The sequence below is a fragment of the Oratosquilla oratoria genome, chromosome 15 (assembly GCF_046742065.1).
Source record: "Oratosquilla oratoria isolate Oo_2021 chromosome 15, ASM4674206v1, whole genome shotgun sequence".
NCBI classification, from domain to species: Eukaryota; Metazoa; Arthropoda; class Malacostraca; order Stomatopoda; family Squillidae; genus Oratosquilla; species Oratosquilla oratoria.
This window is the reverse complement of record NC_134791.1, coordinates 25,241,741-25,261,740: the sequence shown is the minus strand read 5'-3', so window position 1 is coordinate 25,261,740 and position 20,000 is coordinate 25,241,741. Positions and strand designations below refer to the sequence as shown.

General features: G+C 38.9%; 2 protein-coding genes across 4 annotated transcripts in view; one reads left to right on the top strand and one right to left on the bottom strand.

Moving 5' to 3' along the window:
- The window catches only part of LOC143033017 (uncharacterized), a 3,131-nt gene extending 2,258 nt beyond the window's left edge, over positions 1 to 873 (bottom strand). Inside the window, exon 1 of the mRNA XM_076198214.1 lies at positions 1 to 873. This exon is cut by the window's left edge and continues 2,258 nt beyond it. Coding sequence (XP_076054329.1) covers positions 1 to 149 — 149 coding nt within the window. The 5' untranslated portion in view covers positions 150 to 873.
- Positions 1 to 20,000, top strand: part of LOC143033019 (uncharacterized) — a 787,267-nt gene that overhangs the window by 188,575 nt on the left and 578,692 nt on the right. The gene's annotated exons all lie outside the window — the stretch shown is intronic.

Here is a 20,000-nt window from a genome sequence, read left to right as displayed (position 1 = left end):
GTCCGCGGCCGAAGCCCATACTTTTCCGCAATCCGACTGGTTGGCTGGTTTCTGTTGTTATTGCTGTCCGTGGTTACTTTATCTCTTCCCCGTGGCTCGGGGATTTGTATGAGATCTTCCATATTCACAGATTTGTTGTTGTCGATCATTGTTACGGGAGCTATGTTCACTGCTAAGGATAACTATATATGGATTGCGTTGAAATCTCCGGTGTAGTGAGTCCTATCCAATCGTGTAGACTTGTTTTCGATAGATAGCTTGTACTGTGTTCAGTTATATAGCACAGACCCACTCTTCCAGACTCCTCAAAATCTATCACAAACGCACAAAGTCTAAAAATAAAGGCTATGCCTATTTTCCAACTATGTTTCGTCACTCGAGTGCAAAGTAGACACAACACTTTTATTTCGAAAAAAAATCCTTTCTATAGATATGCACACACGCAAACTCGACTTTATCCCAAATATGTACAAAATATGAAAGAATGTGAGTACTTTTCAGAGTACCGTTTCTAGGATACACTTAGTTCGGATGTGAAGGAAGCTGCATAACACTACAGATCATTCACAAAGTTGTAGAGAAGAAACGTACTTTTCTTATTTTCTTCTACTTTCGTATACGGCTTATATTCCTGGGTTTAACTTACGTATTATGGCCTTCAAAGGGTGGTATCACAGCACGGACACAGAAACGTTGGTACGTCAAAGTTTGCACTTGCTCGTAAAAGGCCTAAGTTCTCAAGAGAAAGTTCTAAGAGGCTCTGAAGTAAGATTTTTCTAACTTATCAGATTATCGAACGTGATTTCCATGCACAACTTCAGAAAAGTTGTGACTTCTAGCAGAGATGATGGGGACAGCTGAACCATAGGTTATTGTCCTCATACACAGTTATCTGAAATAAAAAAAGAACACTCTTTAGGGAAAAAATGTAAAGAACCGTTGTAATGACATATCATTGTATATAAGAAATGTTAGGTACTGCAGTCTTATCAACGTAAAAGCTGCTATCAAAGGAGATTGGATATGGCCAAAATCGTTGAAAGAAAGCACGTATATAACTTACTTGGCGTTGCGAGTAAAGACAGGGAGGGAGAGAGCGTCACACAGGTAGGAGTAAGTTAGGGCACGTCCGTCTTCCAGAGAGGTGCACGGACCACTGAGCTCTCTCCAAGGAATCGTCTGAGCCGTACCCGCGCGTGCCCGAATCGGCCACCCTTTTGATGGAGCATAAAATTCACGTGTCGATAGTTGTTTGTCGCCGTTTTCTTTCTTAAAGTTTATCTATTCCTTTGCGTTTTATACGTTCTTTGTGCCTTATAGCAAGCTTTATTCTAGATCTGATTAGAATCTGGAAACTAGAAAGGGGTACATGTCGTTCTGGAAGCCTTTGGTGTACACGTGTGAGCAGCCGGGGAGAGGACACTGAGTCATGTAGCGATAGACTCTTCAGTTGGTGTCGGGTGCTCGTGGGGTGAAGGTCTCTCGCCGTCCAAGCAACCTACATACAAAACCTAACTATAGGAAAAGCTGTAACTACCATAGAGTTACCAAAGTGCTTACAAGCGAGTGGCACTCTAAACTTAGATTTTGCATGGCATTTGACTACGCCAACTATTCCAATAGTTCATCGACCTTTTCAGTTATGTCCATATAAGGATGGAAGTTTTAAATTCCTATTCAAATAATGATTCGCGACTGACTCGTCTGTCACCGGTGAACACATTTTCTTTCGTGCAGAGAGTGGGTATGGCTGAGTGGGTACAGCTGAGTGGCTCGGGTCGCAATGGATTGGGTCGAGGAGCAGGCCACGAACAACGGGAATACGGGTTTACTGGGAGGGAAGGGACAGACCTCAGCTGCGTTGAGGGCAGAGGTCAACACTGGGGCAACGACGATCTACACATCGCAAATCGCAACAAAACACATCGATTTTTTTTTCTTCGTTCTCTCATTTTTTATTTTATTTTTTTTTATGGTGAGTTAGGGGAATAACTGAGGTGATGGTGAGCACGTAGTGACTGTAGGAGTTTGTTTCACAACCATGCAAGTGACCTGTCCGTTCGCTAACTGTCGAGGTCAGGATGCACTAGGTAGGAGAAGAGAGAAAAAAGACGGGAATGCACCAAGTCAGATGAAGACTTCGGACCACCATTTTACTCGTAAAAGATTTTTTTTTTTTTTTTTTTTTTTTTTTTAAATAGGCGAGTGGTCAGCCAGGGCCGCGAGGGCATCTTCATAAGTGAACTTTGCCCCTGGTTGCCCCTGGTTGCCCCTAGCTGCCCCTGCCTGGATGGCCTCGCGAGGTGACAATTCAGACTCTCTCTAGCATCGGGTTTTTATGTCATTATCATTTTGCACAGGTCTATTGCTTGATTCATTATGGCGACGAATAATCTCCTTTACATCAGCGGGGCAATTGCCGTTAGGTGAAGAAGGGGAGATACGTACTCTGACTTGTTGGTGTCTGACATTTTAATACACAGTGTATGAATATATGCACGCATTCATACATGCACAAATGCATACATACACGTATGAATACCTGCATGCATACATGCATACGCGCATGCATACATACACACATGCATACATCCATGCGTTCATATATACCCGCGTGCATACATACACGTATACATGCACGCATACGTACATACACGCTTATATTCATACATGCAAGCATACATACACGTATACATACATGCACGCATGCATACATACTCGCATGTATTGTACATATACACATACAAGCACACACACATACACACATAGGCATATACACACATACACAAGTACATAAATACATGCACACACACAAACACATACAAGCGAATATACACACACACACAAATAAACATACACATATACACATACATACACGCATACACACATACATAAATACATACATGCATGCACACATACCGGCATACATACCCACATACACACCCAAACACATACATACATGCATGCATACATAGATATATACATTCTTATATGTATACATATGCACACATGCTCACATACATAAAGAGATGGTTTCTGTTATTGATTTTAGTTCTGTGAAAGCAGAGCTAAGTATACTTGGAAGAGAGAGAGGTACCCGGGTGTGACCAAGGTAAGTACACAAAAGTGGCCGCATTATGAAAGGGGATGGCGCATACTTTGTACATTAGAAAAGATCCCCGAGCAAAAAAAATGCTGCGTTGGGTGAGGCTTTACTGGATTTAGAAGGATTATATCAGCTAATTTGCCGCGAACTTATCTGCTCACTAAAAAACGCAGCCACAGAGAAGAGTGAAAAGTGTCTTAGTGTGATGTTGGATTTTTTTTTTTTTTTTTTTTTGTAACACGTTTATATAGAAAAGGGACCTAGAAGCAATGGTTCTTTTAATTCTAGTTTTGAAATTCTAAATAAATAGAATGTTTATGTATTTATGATTTAAAAGCTTTGTCGAGATATACATACGAGTATAACAGATGCTGCCTCATTACTTTATTCCCGTATTATAAAGAATTTTTTTATTAAGATGACTTTTCACTTATATAAAGACCATTGAAGTTCGTCAATTCTTGTTTTATAAGTGGCCTTAGGTAATGCAAAGAAGACTTTATGTTGTCTTTTTCTACGAGTAATTTCTAGTTTTCTTGTTTGTAAAACTTGATTCTATCAAATCCTTTACACGGGAGATTCATATGGTGTTAGTGCATATATAAAAAGTTATTTATTTTTTCATGCGTATATGTGTATATATATATATATATTATATATATATATTATATATATATATTATATATATATGTGTATATATATATACATATGTTGCATCTTCTTACGTTAAAAAAATGGTAAGTTATATATATGAATACAAGTAAATAAATTTCTGTGTATAGGATATGTGAAACAAATCTTTTTGAGTTAATTGTTATAAAAATGTGAACTCCACTAATATTTTATAATTTAAAAGAAATTTGGTTTAGAATATTTTACACTTTTCGTACATGGTGTATACTTTTCAGTAAATTGCATTGTGAATAAAAGAATATAAATATTGAAAAAACAGTGAAAGCCAGTCTGTGGTTCAGAACTTTTCTATCAGACTGTACAAGTGACTTTTGTTCCAAATTACTCTTTCAGCCAAAGTATGTATTTATACACACACACACACACACACACACACACACACACACACACACACACACACACACACACACACACAAATATAATATATATATATATATATATATATATATAATATAGATATAAATATGATATAAAATATGTATGCATATATTTATATATATATATATATATATATATATATATATAATATAGATATACATATGATATAAAATATGTATACATATATTTATATATAATATTATATATATATATATATATGCATACATGCATACATACATATATTGAAATACAACTTAAACATGTAAAATATTGTCCATTTATATGAAATGAAAAAAATACATATAACTTTGATCTTAATATACTGTATAATTGTTTACAACTGTGATGAACAAATATGAATATCTACAAACGGGACGGGATGACTTTGAGTAATTATATATGACAAATATTCTATAGGTGCCTTAAATGTAATAAAAGGGATGTATTTATATCTAAAGCTGAAGTACAACATAACATCCGTTATAGAATTTGCAAAGGGTATATATACTTATACTCAGGAATTTACCAACTTGAGAAAAAATATTAACGTTAGTACGTTTGATAATCAACAGTATCCCCGATCTATTTGTACAGAGATGAAAGTGTCAGTAAAATTATTTATAAAAAGGTAAGGAATACTTCTCTTTGAGGTATAAAAATCATAAACGTATTCAAAACGCAGTACAGACGTTTGTTAAATCACAAGTAAATTTTTATGTAAACATAGTCCACAAGGCAAAATTTGGACCAAATTTACGTACGAGGACCAAAAGGAAAAGATTTTTATTTATTTATATGGTCACACGTACAATTATTCACATATATGACCTCAGGCGCCAAATGATATTTTCTTGTAATCAGTCTTATTATATGAAGAAAGTTAAAGAAAGAGCAGTGGGATAATAACAATCATCTGATAAGGCAGCATACAAAATTCAGCATTCTACAATAGGAGATTATTTTTTATATGAACAGTTTTATCTTTATCACAGCCATTAGGTCGTGTTTATTCTGTCATATAAATTGTTCAAAATTCTTAGATCTTAAATACTTAGATGCGTTTGATAAATTTAATGATCGCTAAGAAAAAATATAGTTGTGATACAGTTATGATATGTGTAAGAAAAAAATTAAGATCAATTTAAAAAAAATCATAAGATCAATTTGTTTACTATAAGTCCTTTGAATAAAATACTTAACATCATACAAAGCTTTTGAATTGTTCTCGAATTAAATATAAATAAATTACTCTCATATCAAGTATACACTTTAATTACATCTCTGGAAGAACAAAACTGATGCACATACCTTTAAAGAACAAACCAATCTATTGATGACGTCAAGGCAAAGAAAGTACTTTCGTGGCGACTCCAGTTCCCATTTTAATTGTCTTGTACTTTTAAGGTTAAAAAAATTCTTGGAAAAAGTCCGTAACTCAATCATGACTTGTAACAACGTTGTGCATTTTATTTAGAATGTTATTAGATGATTTGATAGAAACGAGGAAAGTTTCAAAGATTGGTTGGCTGTAAGTAGACGTAGAAACACACAGGCATACACAGACACACACACACAAATACACACAAATACATGCAACCATAGACAGGCATAGACAAGCATACACAGACACGTACAGACATACATAGACATAGAGGTATACAGAGACTACAGAGGTATACAGGAACATACAGAGATGTACACAGACATACAAAGAAATGCACAGAGATGCTGAGGCATGTACAGATATACAGACATACACAGATATATACATACATAAATACACAGAGACACGCAGACACATACAGACGCACAAAGACACGCAAACACAGACACACGCAGGCATACAAAAGTACACACGGACGCACACAGATGGGCATATGCACACGCACATACACACATACACACACACACACATACACACACACATACACACGCACATACACAAAAATGCACGTTCTTATCTATTGAGATTTCTCGATTGCACAAGCAATTAAGAGTTGGGATTTTCAATAAAATCAAGTAAACAGATGTTAGGTACAACAAAAGTTATAATTGAAATAGTGGCTATCATTAATCCAAATCTGAACTTTAGAATTTACCATAATTAGAAACAAAATCATCAGTTATAGTTCGAGAGCAAAATACATATTAAGAAAACTCCCTATGAACCCAAGTTTCTGATTTATATCTTGTCGAAATTATGAGGTCATTTTTTGTTGACTTATAGAGCAATACCATAAAGTACACTCCAAGTAATTATATCAATTCGCACAGTGTAGTCAAATAGATTTCATTTCGACGGCGCTGACCAAAGCATTCATGCTATGTGCAACATCATACCCAGTTTCGCAACAGCTTCTCCGAGGCCCAGGTCGTCGCTACAAGCAGCAGACGTATACTTTTCATGTTCCTTTTTCTTTCCTAAAGGTCAAACCATCATTTCAGAAATGGCTCCACAGGGAGCTGAAGAAAAAAAAAGACTGATGCTGAAACATACGTTGTTCTTCCTACTTCAGGTGACTAACTTAAGAGTGTGTGATTACTAGATGATCTTGAAGTTTCTCATTAGGTGAGATCTAAAATGAAAACGAGTACAGTGTCAAGGATTTTTTTAAATAATTTACTTCATTGGTATACTTCGTAGAGTTGACTAGAATTGATAATACAAGAATGCCTTCATAAACTTGGCCATAAAAAGATGTACATGAATTGATCTACTTAGATAAGTAAGGAGTTAGTGTTTGTTAAAAGACAAGAAGGCAAGTTAATGTATCCGAGATGTAGGTAACGGAAAGTAACGGTATTTTGCGATTCCGTTAAAATTCGTTGAAAACTGAGTATCAAAGGAGACTGCTGTACAGAAACAAACACAAACAGAAGCACAAAAACTTACATATACAAAAGTACTTACACGCGCTCGCGCATATATCCACGCATATATGCGCACACGCGCGCACACACGCACACATGTATGCACGCGCGCACACACGCACACATGTATGCACGCGCGCGCACACGCACACATGTATGCACGTGCACGCACACACATGTATGCACACGCACGCACGTGCACATTTATGCACACGCGCGCACACATGTATGCACACATGTATGCACACGCACACACACACACACACACACACGCTCGCTTGCACGCATATACGTACGCACGCATATGCGGGCGCGCATAAACATGTATATGCACACACATATGCACATACATATATGCACACAAATACGCACACACATGCAGATATACATACACGCGCGCGAGCTAAAGTAATTTTGCATGCAGGTACGAATGGAAGCACGCATGCATTCCTGCATGCTTTGAATAATGCACGCATACTATAGTACAGTCCTTTGCTTGTTCCCTTATTCAGACATTCATACTGGGACATTCACTTGAGTAATGTCATTCAAAGACATTCTTGGAGGTACTCTGGTGGTTATGTTTCAGGGGAGGTACTTCGATGGAGGTACTTTGATAGAAGAACTTCTGGGCAGGGTCTTTTGGGGAGAGGCTCTTGGGGAAGGTCTTCTAGGGAGAGACTCTTGGGGGAGGTCTTCTGGGTAGGGTCTTTTGGGTTGAGGCTCTTGGGGAAGGTCTTCTTGGTAGGGTCTTTTGGGGAGAGGCTCTTGGGGAAGGTCTTCTGTGGAGGGTCTTTTGGGGAGAGGCTCTTGGGGAAGGTGTTCTGTGGAGGGTCTTTTGGGGAGAGGCTCTTGGGGAAGGTCTTCTGGGTAGGGTCTTTTGGGGAGAGGCTCTTGGGGAAGGTCTTCTGTGGAGGGTCTTTTGGGTAGAGGCTCTTGGGGAAGGTGTTCTGTGGAGGGTCTTTTGGGGAGAGGCTCTTGGGGAAGGGTCTTCTGTGGAGGATCTTTTGGGGAGAGGCTCTTGGGGAAGGTTTTCTGTGGAGGTTCTTTTGGGGAGAGGCTCTTGGGGAAGGGTCTTCTGTGGAGGATCTTTTGGGGAGAGGCTCTTGGGGTAGGGTCTTCTGTGGAGGATCTTTTGGGGAGAGGCTCTTGGGGAAGGTCTTCTGTGGAGGGTCTTTTGGGGAGAGGCTCTTGGGGAAGGTCTTCTGTGGAGGGTCTTTTGGGGAGAGGCTCTTGGGGAAGGTCTTCTGTGGAGGGTTCTCTTACGGCTGTTTTGGGGATCTTTTAGGGAGGTTTCTTAAGGGGGTCTTTTAAGTGTTTTTTGTGGGGGTCTTTTAGGCGGTTCATTTATGGAGATACTTTGGGGAAAACGTAGATGAAGCAAAATTCATCGGACTTAGAGCTCCTTATAGACTCCGTTGTTAGTGTCTACTTAACGATCGTTAAAACAACCTGAGAAAGTTTGTTTCTGAACAGTAGCGTCACTATTTCCTAGACTTAACCCTTCGACCTTTTCTTTGAATGCCCACTCGTATAATTTTCATGAATTTGCTTCTTCTTCCTCTGTTATATAAGCACAAGAAACCCAAAAATATTGCAAGGTTTTTGCACCCATTCTGGTCTTAACACTTACAGGATTACAGTCTTGGAAAAGACACAAGCATTGTTCTCAAGAATACACTCCTTTCTTCCACGTCTTTCTTCTTGAGGATCTCTTCTTCATAACAACATATCTATATAGATTCTTTAACTATACGATAAGAGATATGGATTCAGAAAAGCTCCGCAAAGTATAACAATGTATTAAGATGTTACTAATAAATTTCAAATAAACGTAAGAGTTTATTTTCCTACCTAAATACTGCTTCAGGATTCACATTGAGCATGATAGTCAAATGCTATGTATGTATGTATGAATGAATGAATATATCAATAATAGGTAAATCTGGGTGAGATGTATTTTTCTAGCACTTCTCATTTCGTGTAAGAAGTACTGTATAAAGTAAGAATGAATTGATGCTATCAGACGACGACAGAAAAAGTACATTTGAAATATGTAGTAAAAAAAATATAAGATTAGTAAATGGAATATACTCGTATATAGGAAAGTCCACATGTACGCACACATGAGCACACAACAAAAGCACACAAAATCTCAAGCACACACAAACACACACACACACACATACGACTCGACGGCGCAGTGGTACTGTTCGCGGCCCCCATTACGGCGGTCCGGGTTCGAATTCCGTCCAGGGCTTAAATAATTCCAATATCGCTGCGCTGCGAGTTGTTACTCCAACTCTCGTGGGCGGGGAGTTGGGTGTGTGTGCTCGTATAAGGTCACAGTATTACCCATAGATCGGTCATATATGAGCTCTGAGCTCTCTTCCGGGGTGGTAATAGCTGTTGATCACAAGTCCAACACGTGATCCAAGACCAAGGCTAATCACATGCGCGCGCGCGCACACACACACACACACACACACACACACACACACACACACACACACACACACACACAGCTCTCTTCCGTGAGGGAAATAACTGTCGATCACGAGTCCAACACGTGATCCAGAGACAAAGGTGAATCACACACGCATATGCATCACTCACATACTCATACACACGCTCAAAATCTCACATATACACCATTCATATTCACACTCTCACACTTATTTACATTTGCACGCATTCACAGCCACGCACAAACGCACATAAGCATCCAATCCCATTAATAAATATACACAAATGTACACATACGACCACAGACACACACTACTTGCAACCATACACGCACACACAAAGACACGCACACACACACACACACACACACACACACACACACACACACACACACACACACACACACACACACACACACACACACACACACACACACACACACACACACACAAACACACGAGCTCTGAGCTCTCTTTCGGGAGGGAAATAGCTGTCGATCACGAGTCCAACACGTGATCCAAAGACCAAGGTGAATAACCAAGGTGAATAACACAAACTCACTCAAACACACACACGCACATACACAGTACACACACACACACACACACACACACACACACACACACACACACACACACACACACACACACACACAGTACACACACACACACACACACACACACACACACACACACACACACACACACACACACACAGATTGCAGAGACGTAACTCGGCCAGCCTTTCACCTTCCCTTTATACTGCAATTAGGTAAATACAATTAGGTCAACATACGTACATTTACATGGATACTTATAAGTACATTTATATGAATGCTTATACACACACATTCATACTTATACGCATATACACTTAGAATTACACTTACACGCTCATCTGTACACTTACTAGCACATGCACGCTCACACGTGCACACGCACAGACTCCCATATAAGTATACTTACACGTACATGTGTACGTAAATGAGTACACATGCACATGCGCATATGAGCATATGCACATGACGTGTATACGCACATGAATACACGCTTACACGCACTCACAGACAGACTCATGCACACGACTTGGTAGCGCGGTTGGTAGAGTCCCCGATTGTCACTACGACAGTCCGGGTTCGAATCCTGACCAGGGCTGATGTAATTTCAGTATCGCTGCGCTTCGAGTCGTTACTACAACTCTCGTGGGCGGGGAGTTGGGTGTGTGTATGCGTGCAAGGTCACCGCATTACCCATAGATCGGTCATACGAGCTCTGAGCTCTCTTCCGGGAGGGTAATAGCTGTCGATCACGAGTCCCAGCACGTGATCTAAGACGGTGGTGGTGGTGAATCACACGTACGTATGCACTTGTTCACGTACAATCAAATGGACGCTGACGCTTATGGTCACCCACACGCACTCATGCATAGTCACTTGCGGATACACACGCCTGCACGCGCGCAGGCACACGCTCGCACACACGTACGCACACACACACACATGCACGCGGCGCGCGCACACACGTACAAAAATGCATGAACACGTACGCAAGCATAGCACACGCACAAGAATGACCATGCACACAAAAACACGCACACACACGCACAAACACACGCGTGCGCGCACAACAACGCACAAACGCCCACGCACACATACGCACAATCACGAGCATATGCACACAAACACACGCACAAGCACGCTCATGCACCTACAAACACACACACACACACACACACACACACACACACACACACACACACACACACACACACACACGACTCGATGGCGCAGTGGTAGCGTTTGCGGCCGCCACTACGGCGGTCCGGGTTCGAATCCCCCCAGGGCTGAAATAATTTCAGTATCGTTGAGCTGCAAGTCGTTGCTCCAACCCTCGTGGGCGGAGAGTTGTGTGTGTGCATGTAAGGTCACAGCATTACCCATGGATCGGTTATACATTATATGAATTTTGAGCTCTCTTCCGGGAGGAAAATAGCTGTCGATCACGAATCCAACACGTGATCCAAGACCATTGGCGGGGAGTTGGGGGTGTTTGTGTGTGAAAGGTCGTAGCATTACCCATAGATCGGTCATATGAGCTCTGAGCTCTCTTCCGGGAGGGAAATAGCTGTCGATCACGAGTCCAACACGTTATCTAAAAGACCAAAGGTGAATACACGCACGCACGCACAAACACAAGCACACATTCATACACACATACACGCACGCATGCGCGTACACATACACACACATACACGAACACACACATGCACACACACACACACACACACACACACACACACACACACACACACACACACATATCCTCTCATTTCTCTCACTTTGTCTCTCATTCTTGAGTGATCGAAGCTATCACACGGCTTTGTTTATATAATCGAAAACCGTTTGAAAAACTTCACCGATGAAGTGATAGAAGCCAGCACGAGAAATCCAGCATATGTGTCTCTGATGAATATTATTCTTACCCAGCAAAGTACATTGGACATTCCATTATAAATCTTGCAGAATATATAACTATTGTTCTTTTTAATATAACGTATAGCTAACAAATGTGTTTTTAGATTAAAATATTTGTGATAAATCTCACGTCAAAAGAAAACATTTATTCTTAATAAAACTAGTGTGCATTATAAGCTCTTCAGATATGACATGCTTTTGTTAAGAAAAGTATTCTTACAGTTCTTGCTGCTTTGGCGTTTAGGAATTAAGCATGCTATTGATACATACTCTAAGTATAGAAGATAAAGCGGACGGCTTCAATCGCAGCTAAGTGTCTCATGTCGTAAGCTCCTAATCTGATAAATAAAAAAGTAGTAAGTTGATATGCTTTCGTGAAAGACAAAAGTTCACAAATGCGTTAACAAATATAAGAGGTTACTTAGCTGTGAGCAGAATCGTTACCTTTGCCCTCTGTGCTTAGGGAATCAGGTCAAACATCCTATACCTATGACGGGATGAAGATGAGGCCTTTGTGCTAACCGGACAGGATCCAAATCTAACGTGCCACAGCGATATCAAACTTAAGCAGCTATGTATGTTTACCTCCATAAAAGGCTGTACCATTATTGTAGTATAGGTATCTATTATGTCTAGATATGGACATAATTATGTAAACGGTTCCAAAGGGGTAAGCAATTAGTTCAAAAGGTTAATGTGTTAGTGTCTTAGGAAATAATGTAGAATAGATTATAAGATGAAATTGAAATATGCTTAGATTTTGAGAGGTAGATACAAATAAGGCATTACAAAAGTTCTTCCATTCTTAATTGAAGGTAAATTGCATCTAATGTATGAAGATTATAAGATATTTACAAGTACGAAAGAACGACGTAGGTTATTTTGTGTGTATTTATATTAAGTAGCATGTAGTGATGATAGTGGAATGTTAAATAACACATTCCACAAACGAGATATGACTGTAGTGTACTCCCTTTTACGTCTCGATGATGATGATTCACACTGACAATGGGTAAAAAGTTTTGGCCACGGGTTCTGGCAGTTATCAGACCACATTTAGTGACATCAACGGAGAAGTAGAAAGGCATCTTAAAAGAACGTGTTTTTATTTTATTTTTTTTTATTTTTTTTATTATTATTATTATTAATAATGATAATAATAATAATAATAATTTTACGCTCCTGTCAGTGCAGAGGGATTTCACCTGAAAGGAGTTTCCCAATACTTTATCAGTTAAACCAGGAAATATTACTTTATTAATATTATAATAACATTAACTAGACATCATATGGTATCCGTAAGTTCATGAAATAGATTATATGTGTATAACATAAGCAACAAACAACAAGTCTTAGCATCCTACACTTGAACAAATAAAAATAAATACATTAAATACAATTTTTCGTAATTAATGCAAAAAAAAATATATAAAAAATAAATAAATAAACAAGTAGTGGTAAAAACAATCACACACATGTTAAGTCTCCATGAGATTCTTTATATTTGAAAGTAGTAAAATATATATATATATATATATATATATGTATATATATATGTATATATATATATGTATATATATATGTATATATATATATATGTATATATATATATATATATATATATATATATATATATATATATACTCGTATATAAATAAGTGAAAATAAAAAATCTAAAAGGAAAGTAAGAATTCATAGATGATGGAAGCAAGAACACACTACACTGGAGTCTGTTCAGGGCGATACGAGCGCATGCAAACAAGTTTTTCATTTTCCTTTCAGGTCGAAGTTATAACAAGAGAAAGAAGTAAGAGGGACGGGGGAAAACATTATGTTGGATAAATACCAAACGGATAAGACATTAAGATTCCTGAATGGCTGTGTAGGAGGTTCGGTTTGAAAGTATTTAATCTGATTAAATATATAAATGAACGAATATCGAATTAACAGATAAGGAGAGTTGGTTCTTGAGTATTATTAGATGTGATGGCATGGATGTAAATTTTGCGCAAAATATTATACCGACTTATCGCGCGAGTTAGAACTATATATTCCTTATATTCATTGAGGTCTCAGATTATAGATTAAATACCACTTATAGATACTGATACACGAACCTTTGAGGCCAGGATAGAAACGCTGGTAAACTATAGTCCTTAGCAACAACAACAACAACAATGACCTTTGAGGCTGTTTCTATGTTTACGACATTAATCAACACTTTAGACAAAGTTTTATCACTTATTGATGGACTAGATCTCAAAAAATAAAAATAAATAAGTAAATAAATAGAATAAATAAAATAGAAATAGAAATAAGATGAAAATAAAACAAGTAGAACGCTGAGGGAAAGAAAGTAGGAATAGCCTTCATGGCTCTAGGACTTTAACAATGGTGATGGAGGCAAGGTCATCATATTAAGACAGCAGGGCAGGACTCGTAGTAATGGAATTATGTTGGACAAATTTGGTTCAACAAAGAAATAGGTAAGAAGTGGTTTACTAACAACGCGGTTAAGGACTGGAATAGACTTAGTAACCATGTAGTGAACACCGAAACAATTGGTTGTTTAAAGAGAATAGTAGTTAACTTTGTGAATAAGGATGATAGGTGGTAAGGGACATGGAACTGCATAGTGTAGGCCTTAAGGTCTCTTGCAGTGTCGTACATTCTTATGTGCATATAGTCTTAGGACATTTACCACAAGACCTCGCGGGCCCTGCACGATCAATATTATTGCGCAATATTCTGTATTGTACAATACTATACGGTGTATGGGTGGTATTAAAGAATGACACAATATATTGAAGACATGGAATATACAGGACAAACACGCGTGTCTCTTCAATACCATCCTATGACCGTCAACAACATTGTACATTACGGAATATTGCGCAATAATATTGATCGTGTAGGGCCTTCTTTAGTCATGTTTCTTATGAAATCCCTTAAGCTGAAAGGGATGGTCTGGGATCAACCAAAACAGAGTCTGCGAAGTAAGGCAACACGCCAATGGTCTGGATGTAAATTGCCTCTCCTTGCAGCACAAGAGCCCTCTTTAGTCATGTTTGTTATGAAATCCCTTAAACTGAAAAGAATTGTCTGGGATCAAACCGCACAGAGTCTCCGAAGTAAGGCAACACGCCCATGGTCTGGATGTAAATTGCCTCTCCTTGCAGCACAGAGCCCTCTTTAGTCATGTTTGTTATGAAATCCCTTAAACTGAAAAGAATTGTCTGGGATCAAACAGCACAGAGTCTCCGAAGTAAGGCAACAACACGTGCATTGCCTCTCCTTCCTCGCATCACCATAATATGAGTAATGCACGCAAGAAGGTTTGAATGCAGATCTGAATATATATGAACGTAATTCATGGGGCACTTAAGTGCGCATCTCTGACCTGAATAAAAGCCCATATTTCTCGGCCCGGAGCACAGGAGAAACACGTTTTGAATACATACGCTTTGAAAGTGCCAATTGCATCCACGGCTGCTGCCATCTTAACTCGTACGTCTTGTACATTCACTGCGCCGCTCCGGCCAAAAGACTGTATTGTTATATGTACAGTCCTCGGTTTCTTGTATAATAGAAGGTGTACGTGTGTATAGTGTAAAAGATAGCTGGGAGAGATAGAGTGGTAGAAGAAAGATGGAGGTAAAGGGAGAGAGCAAGAGAAATAGAAAGATAAGAGAGAAGGACGGAGAGGGGAGGGAGAAGGGAGGAGAGAGAGAGAGGAGGGGGAGTAAGAAAAAGAAGAGGAGGGTGGGAAGAGGAAGGGGAGGGTGGGAGTGAGAGAGAAGGAACAGGAGGGGAAGAAGTAACAGGAGTGGGAAGGAAGGAGGGAGGGAGGAGGAGGGGAAGGGGGTGAAGGAGGAGAGGGAGGTAGAAGGAAGTAAAGGCGGAAGTAGGAAGGGAGGGGAGGGAGAAGAGAAGAGGGGAAGGGAGGGAGAATGAAGGGAACGAAGGAAGAACGAGGGGGAGGGAGGAAGAGGGGGAGAGAGGAGGAGGGAGGGGAAGGAAGGGATGAAGGAGGGGGAGGGAGGGAGGAGAAAGAGGAAAGGAAAAAGAGGAGGGAGATGGAAGGAGGGGGAGGAAGGGAAGGAGGTGACGGAGGGAAAAGTAAGAGGGAGGGAGAAGAAAGGAGAAGGAGGGAGGGATGGAAGAAGGAAGGAGTGAGAGGGAGAGAAGAAAAAAATAGGGAGAGGGGCAGGAAGGGAGGAGGGAGAATGAGTAAAGGGAAGGAGAAGGAGGGGACAAAGGGAGGAGAGGAGGAAGGGAAAAGAAGGATGAGGGAGGGAGGAGGAGGAAGGATGGAGGGAGGAAGGGAGGGAGGACTGAAAGGGAAAGAGGGGAGAGGAAGGGGAGGGAGGGAAAAGAAGGGAAGTGGGAAGAAGGGATTTGAAAAAGAGGGGTAAAGGGAGGGGCAAGGTGAGAAGGGAGGAGTAAGGTTGGGTAGGGTGGGGAGGGAGGGAGGGAGTGGTGAAGCAATGTTCGTATGTCAACGAAAGGAGATAATCGCGTAACAAGTGAAAATATTATTTCTTCATAAATAGGAAGTCTCGACAAAAAAACACTAACACCAGGAAAACTGCTTATGATGAAAACAAAAGAATATAACCGAGATTAGAAGAGAGAATGTCAGTGAGGTTGAAGAGACGACAGGAGAGAATGACAAAGGAAGGATGGGCATAGATGGGCGGAGGAAGCATAAGTTGAAAAAAAAAAAATAAAGGAGAATGGAACTTGTAGAAAGTGAAGGACAAAAAAAAAAAAAAAGAGAGAGAGAGAAGGGGAATATTCGAAGAGCAGTAGTACAGAAAATGTCAGAATGTAGCGTGGGGGCAACGAAATAAGAAAAGTAAAAAAAAAAAGTACAGAACAAACGAAAGCAAGAGTTGAAATTGATTGAAGAAATGGAAATGAATGGGATGAGGGAAGCAAAAGAAAAGAAGAGAGGAAAGCGTTCGGATTGAATGAGAAGATAGAAATGTGGGGAAAGTACCAGGATGAAGTTGCCGCAGTGAAATTGAAGAGAGAACAAAAGATACAAAATAAAAAGAAGAGAATTGCAGAGATAGGAGAGAAAGGTAAGAGAAAGAAGAGAAAACTCGGAAGACGGCAGAAAAGAAGAGAATGAAAATAATCTCATCACATTCGAAACGGATTATTTCATTCTGTATGAATTGTGTATACTAAAATCAGCTTTGTCTTTCACTTCTAATAACGTTCTCGTTACCATTATCACCTTGATGAATGAACAGGAATAAACATGGAGAGAGATGTTGGCAAGAAATTAATGGTGAAGACTGTGAGGAGCGTACGTCAGGAGACGCTGAGTAGCTGCGGCTGAAGCCCTGCTGGGGCAGGTTACAGTTACTGCTGGGAATCACAGAGAAGTGCGGGATTCGAACTCATGACTAGGACATAGGAGACCCGCATACCTCCGATCACGTCACTAGCGTATATTAAGAAAGGAATTGATTCAACGTTTTCCGACCATAGCACCCCCTGTTGTCATGTTTAAGCAGTCCAGCACCCCTATCTTGTTATTAGAAGGATAAAAGAAAGTGAAGTGTACTGCTTGATTATTATTATTATTATTTTTTTTTTGTTCCTTAGAAGCGAAACAAATTTACAATATTGTTTGTAGAAGAAATAAGAACACCCTAAAAAAATTAAATAGCATGGAAAAAGTCAAATATGCACAACTAGGTAATCAATGATACATATATCAATGCTATTTTTGTGTGCATCACTTCCCGGTAACCCCCTATAATTGATTTCAGCACCCCAGGTTGGGAAACGCTGGGCTAATTAGAAAGAGGATTGGAGAAGAAGGAACTAAATATAAAGAAGATAAGAAATAATAAAGGGAAAGTAATGAAATGGCATAATTTAAGAAAATGTGAAAGGATTAAATTTAACAGTGGAAGGGAGAAAGGAATGAATCTAAGCATATATGGAAGACAAAAGTAATAAATTTAATTGATAATCTGAAGACGAAAGTAGATTTAATAGCTTCCGTAAGAATGAACATTAGGATGTAGTTGAAGTGTAGGTGAAAATATTTGAAAAACTTGGAGGAAAAAAATAAATAAAATAAGATCATTATAATCTGAAGACGAAAGTAGATTTAATAACTTCCGTAGAATGTAGTTGAAGACTAGGTGAAAATATATGAAAAACTTGGAGACAAAAAAAAATCTAGTGAGAAAGTAATAGAGACAGAAGCAAGAATAAAAGTCTAAACACAACAAGCCATAGTAAATAAAGAGCACGATAGCATTTCTAGTTCGCCTTGATGTATATTTATTAGTATTGAAAAATCATGTTAGGTGGTGGGAGTAGTATTTCAATGAAAACAAACATTAACATATCATAAGAGATAGAACATAGCGACTAAGTCTTGAAGAAACAAGATATGCAACTCGTAAATCAACATATAACTAGCTTTAATGACCCGCGCCTGCGTCAAGCTAGCTGAAAAAATTATAATCTTTGAGTTGGAGGGAGATGGGAGTGAAAGGAAATATAGGAGTGGAAGAGTGAAAATATGAGCAATAGTGAGAGAAAGTGAGAGGGAGAGAAAGTGAGAGCGGGAGAGGAAGTGAAAGTGGGGATGAGAGAGTGCTAGTGAGAGCAGGATTGTAACAGGAGGATGGAAATAAGCTAACGTTACTCCTATACTCAAAAATATTGACAAAAAGAAGGAAGCCAGTGAGCTATAGATGTGTAAGCTTAACCTCAATCCTGGGTAGAATGATGAAACTATCATCAGAGGTGCTATCAAACACCACTTAGAAAGTAACTGTTTGATAAATGACAGCCAACATGGATTCACACGGACACGTTCTAGTGTGACTAACCTAATCGAATTTACAACATAGTTATCTCGAGTTATGATAAAAGAAAATGTAGATTTAAAACATCTCGACAGAATAAGAGGTTTATTTATATGGATTAGTAATTGGTTGAATAATCATAAACAGCAAGTTATCCTGAATGACAAAACTTCTAGCTGGAATAATGTTACGAGTGGAGTTCCTCAAGGTTCCGTTCTAGGGCCATTTCTATTCATATTCTATTCCTAAACGATTTAGATAATGGACTGAAATCTGTCTCCAAATTTGTTCACGATACAAAACTGTGTGAAATGGCAAATGATTACTCGAATCAATTGGATATATAAGAATATTTGGATAGATTACACCAATGGTATGAAAATTGAAAAATAAAGTTTAGCCTAAGTAAGTGTAAAGCTAGGTGAAGATAATACCAAGTACGACTGCAAGTTATTAAAAAAAACGTTAACAAAAGCGGATAATGGAAAGGATCTTGTAATTATATATCAGTAACGATCGCAAATAATCTAAGTACTACATTTCTCTCTGAGAAACCAAATAATATTCTAGTGATAGTTACATGATATTTTGATTTCTAAAGTGAATCTGTCATCGACCTACTACATTAGATTATTAACCGTCCACATTTGGAAAATGCTGTGTCCGTATGGCCACTGAATCTCATTTAAGACGTTGACAGATTGAGCAGCAAAATTTATTCAGATATCTAAAATAGATAACACGATAACCACCTAGAACATATTAATCTAGTTTTCCTAAAAAAGCATATACTCAGGTGACTTGTAGGTTTAAAGATTTTAAAGGGAATCTAATAGAGGTGTTCAAGTGGGTCAAAGGCTTTAACAAGGGTGATGCAAACAAGGTCATCATATTAAAACAACAGGGCAGGACTCGCAGTAATTGATTTAAACTGGACAAATTTAGATTTAAGAAGGGAATAGGCAAGAATTGGTTTACTAATAATGGTCAACGAATGGAATAGACTTAGTAACCATGTAGTGAGCACTGAAACTATCAGTTGCTTTAAGAAACGGTTAGACAACTTCATGGTAGGGATGACAGGTGGTGATGGATATGGAGCTGCCTAGTGTATGCCTTATGGTCTCTTGCAATCTCCTTCATTCTTATGTTCTTATAAGGAATGAAATTT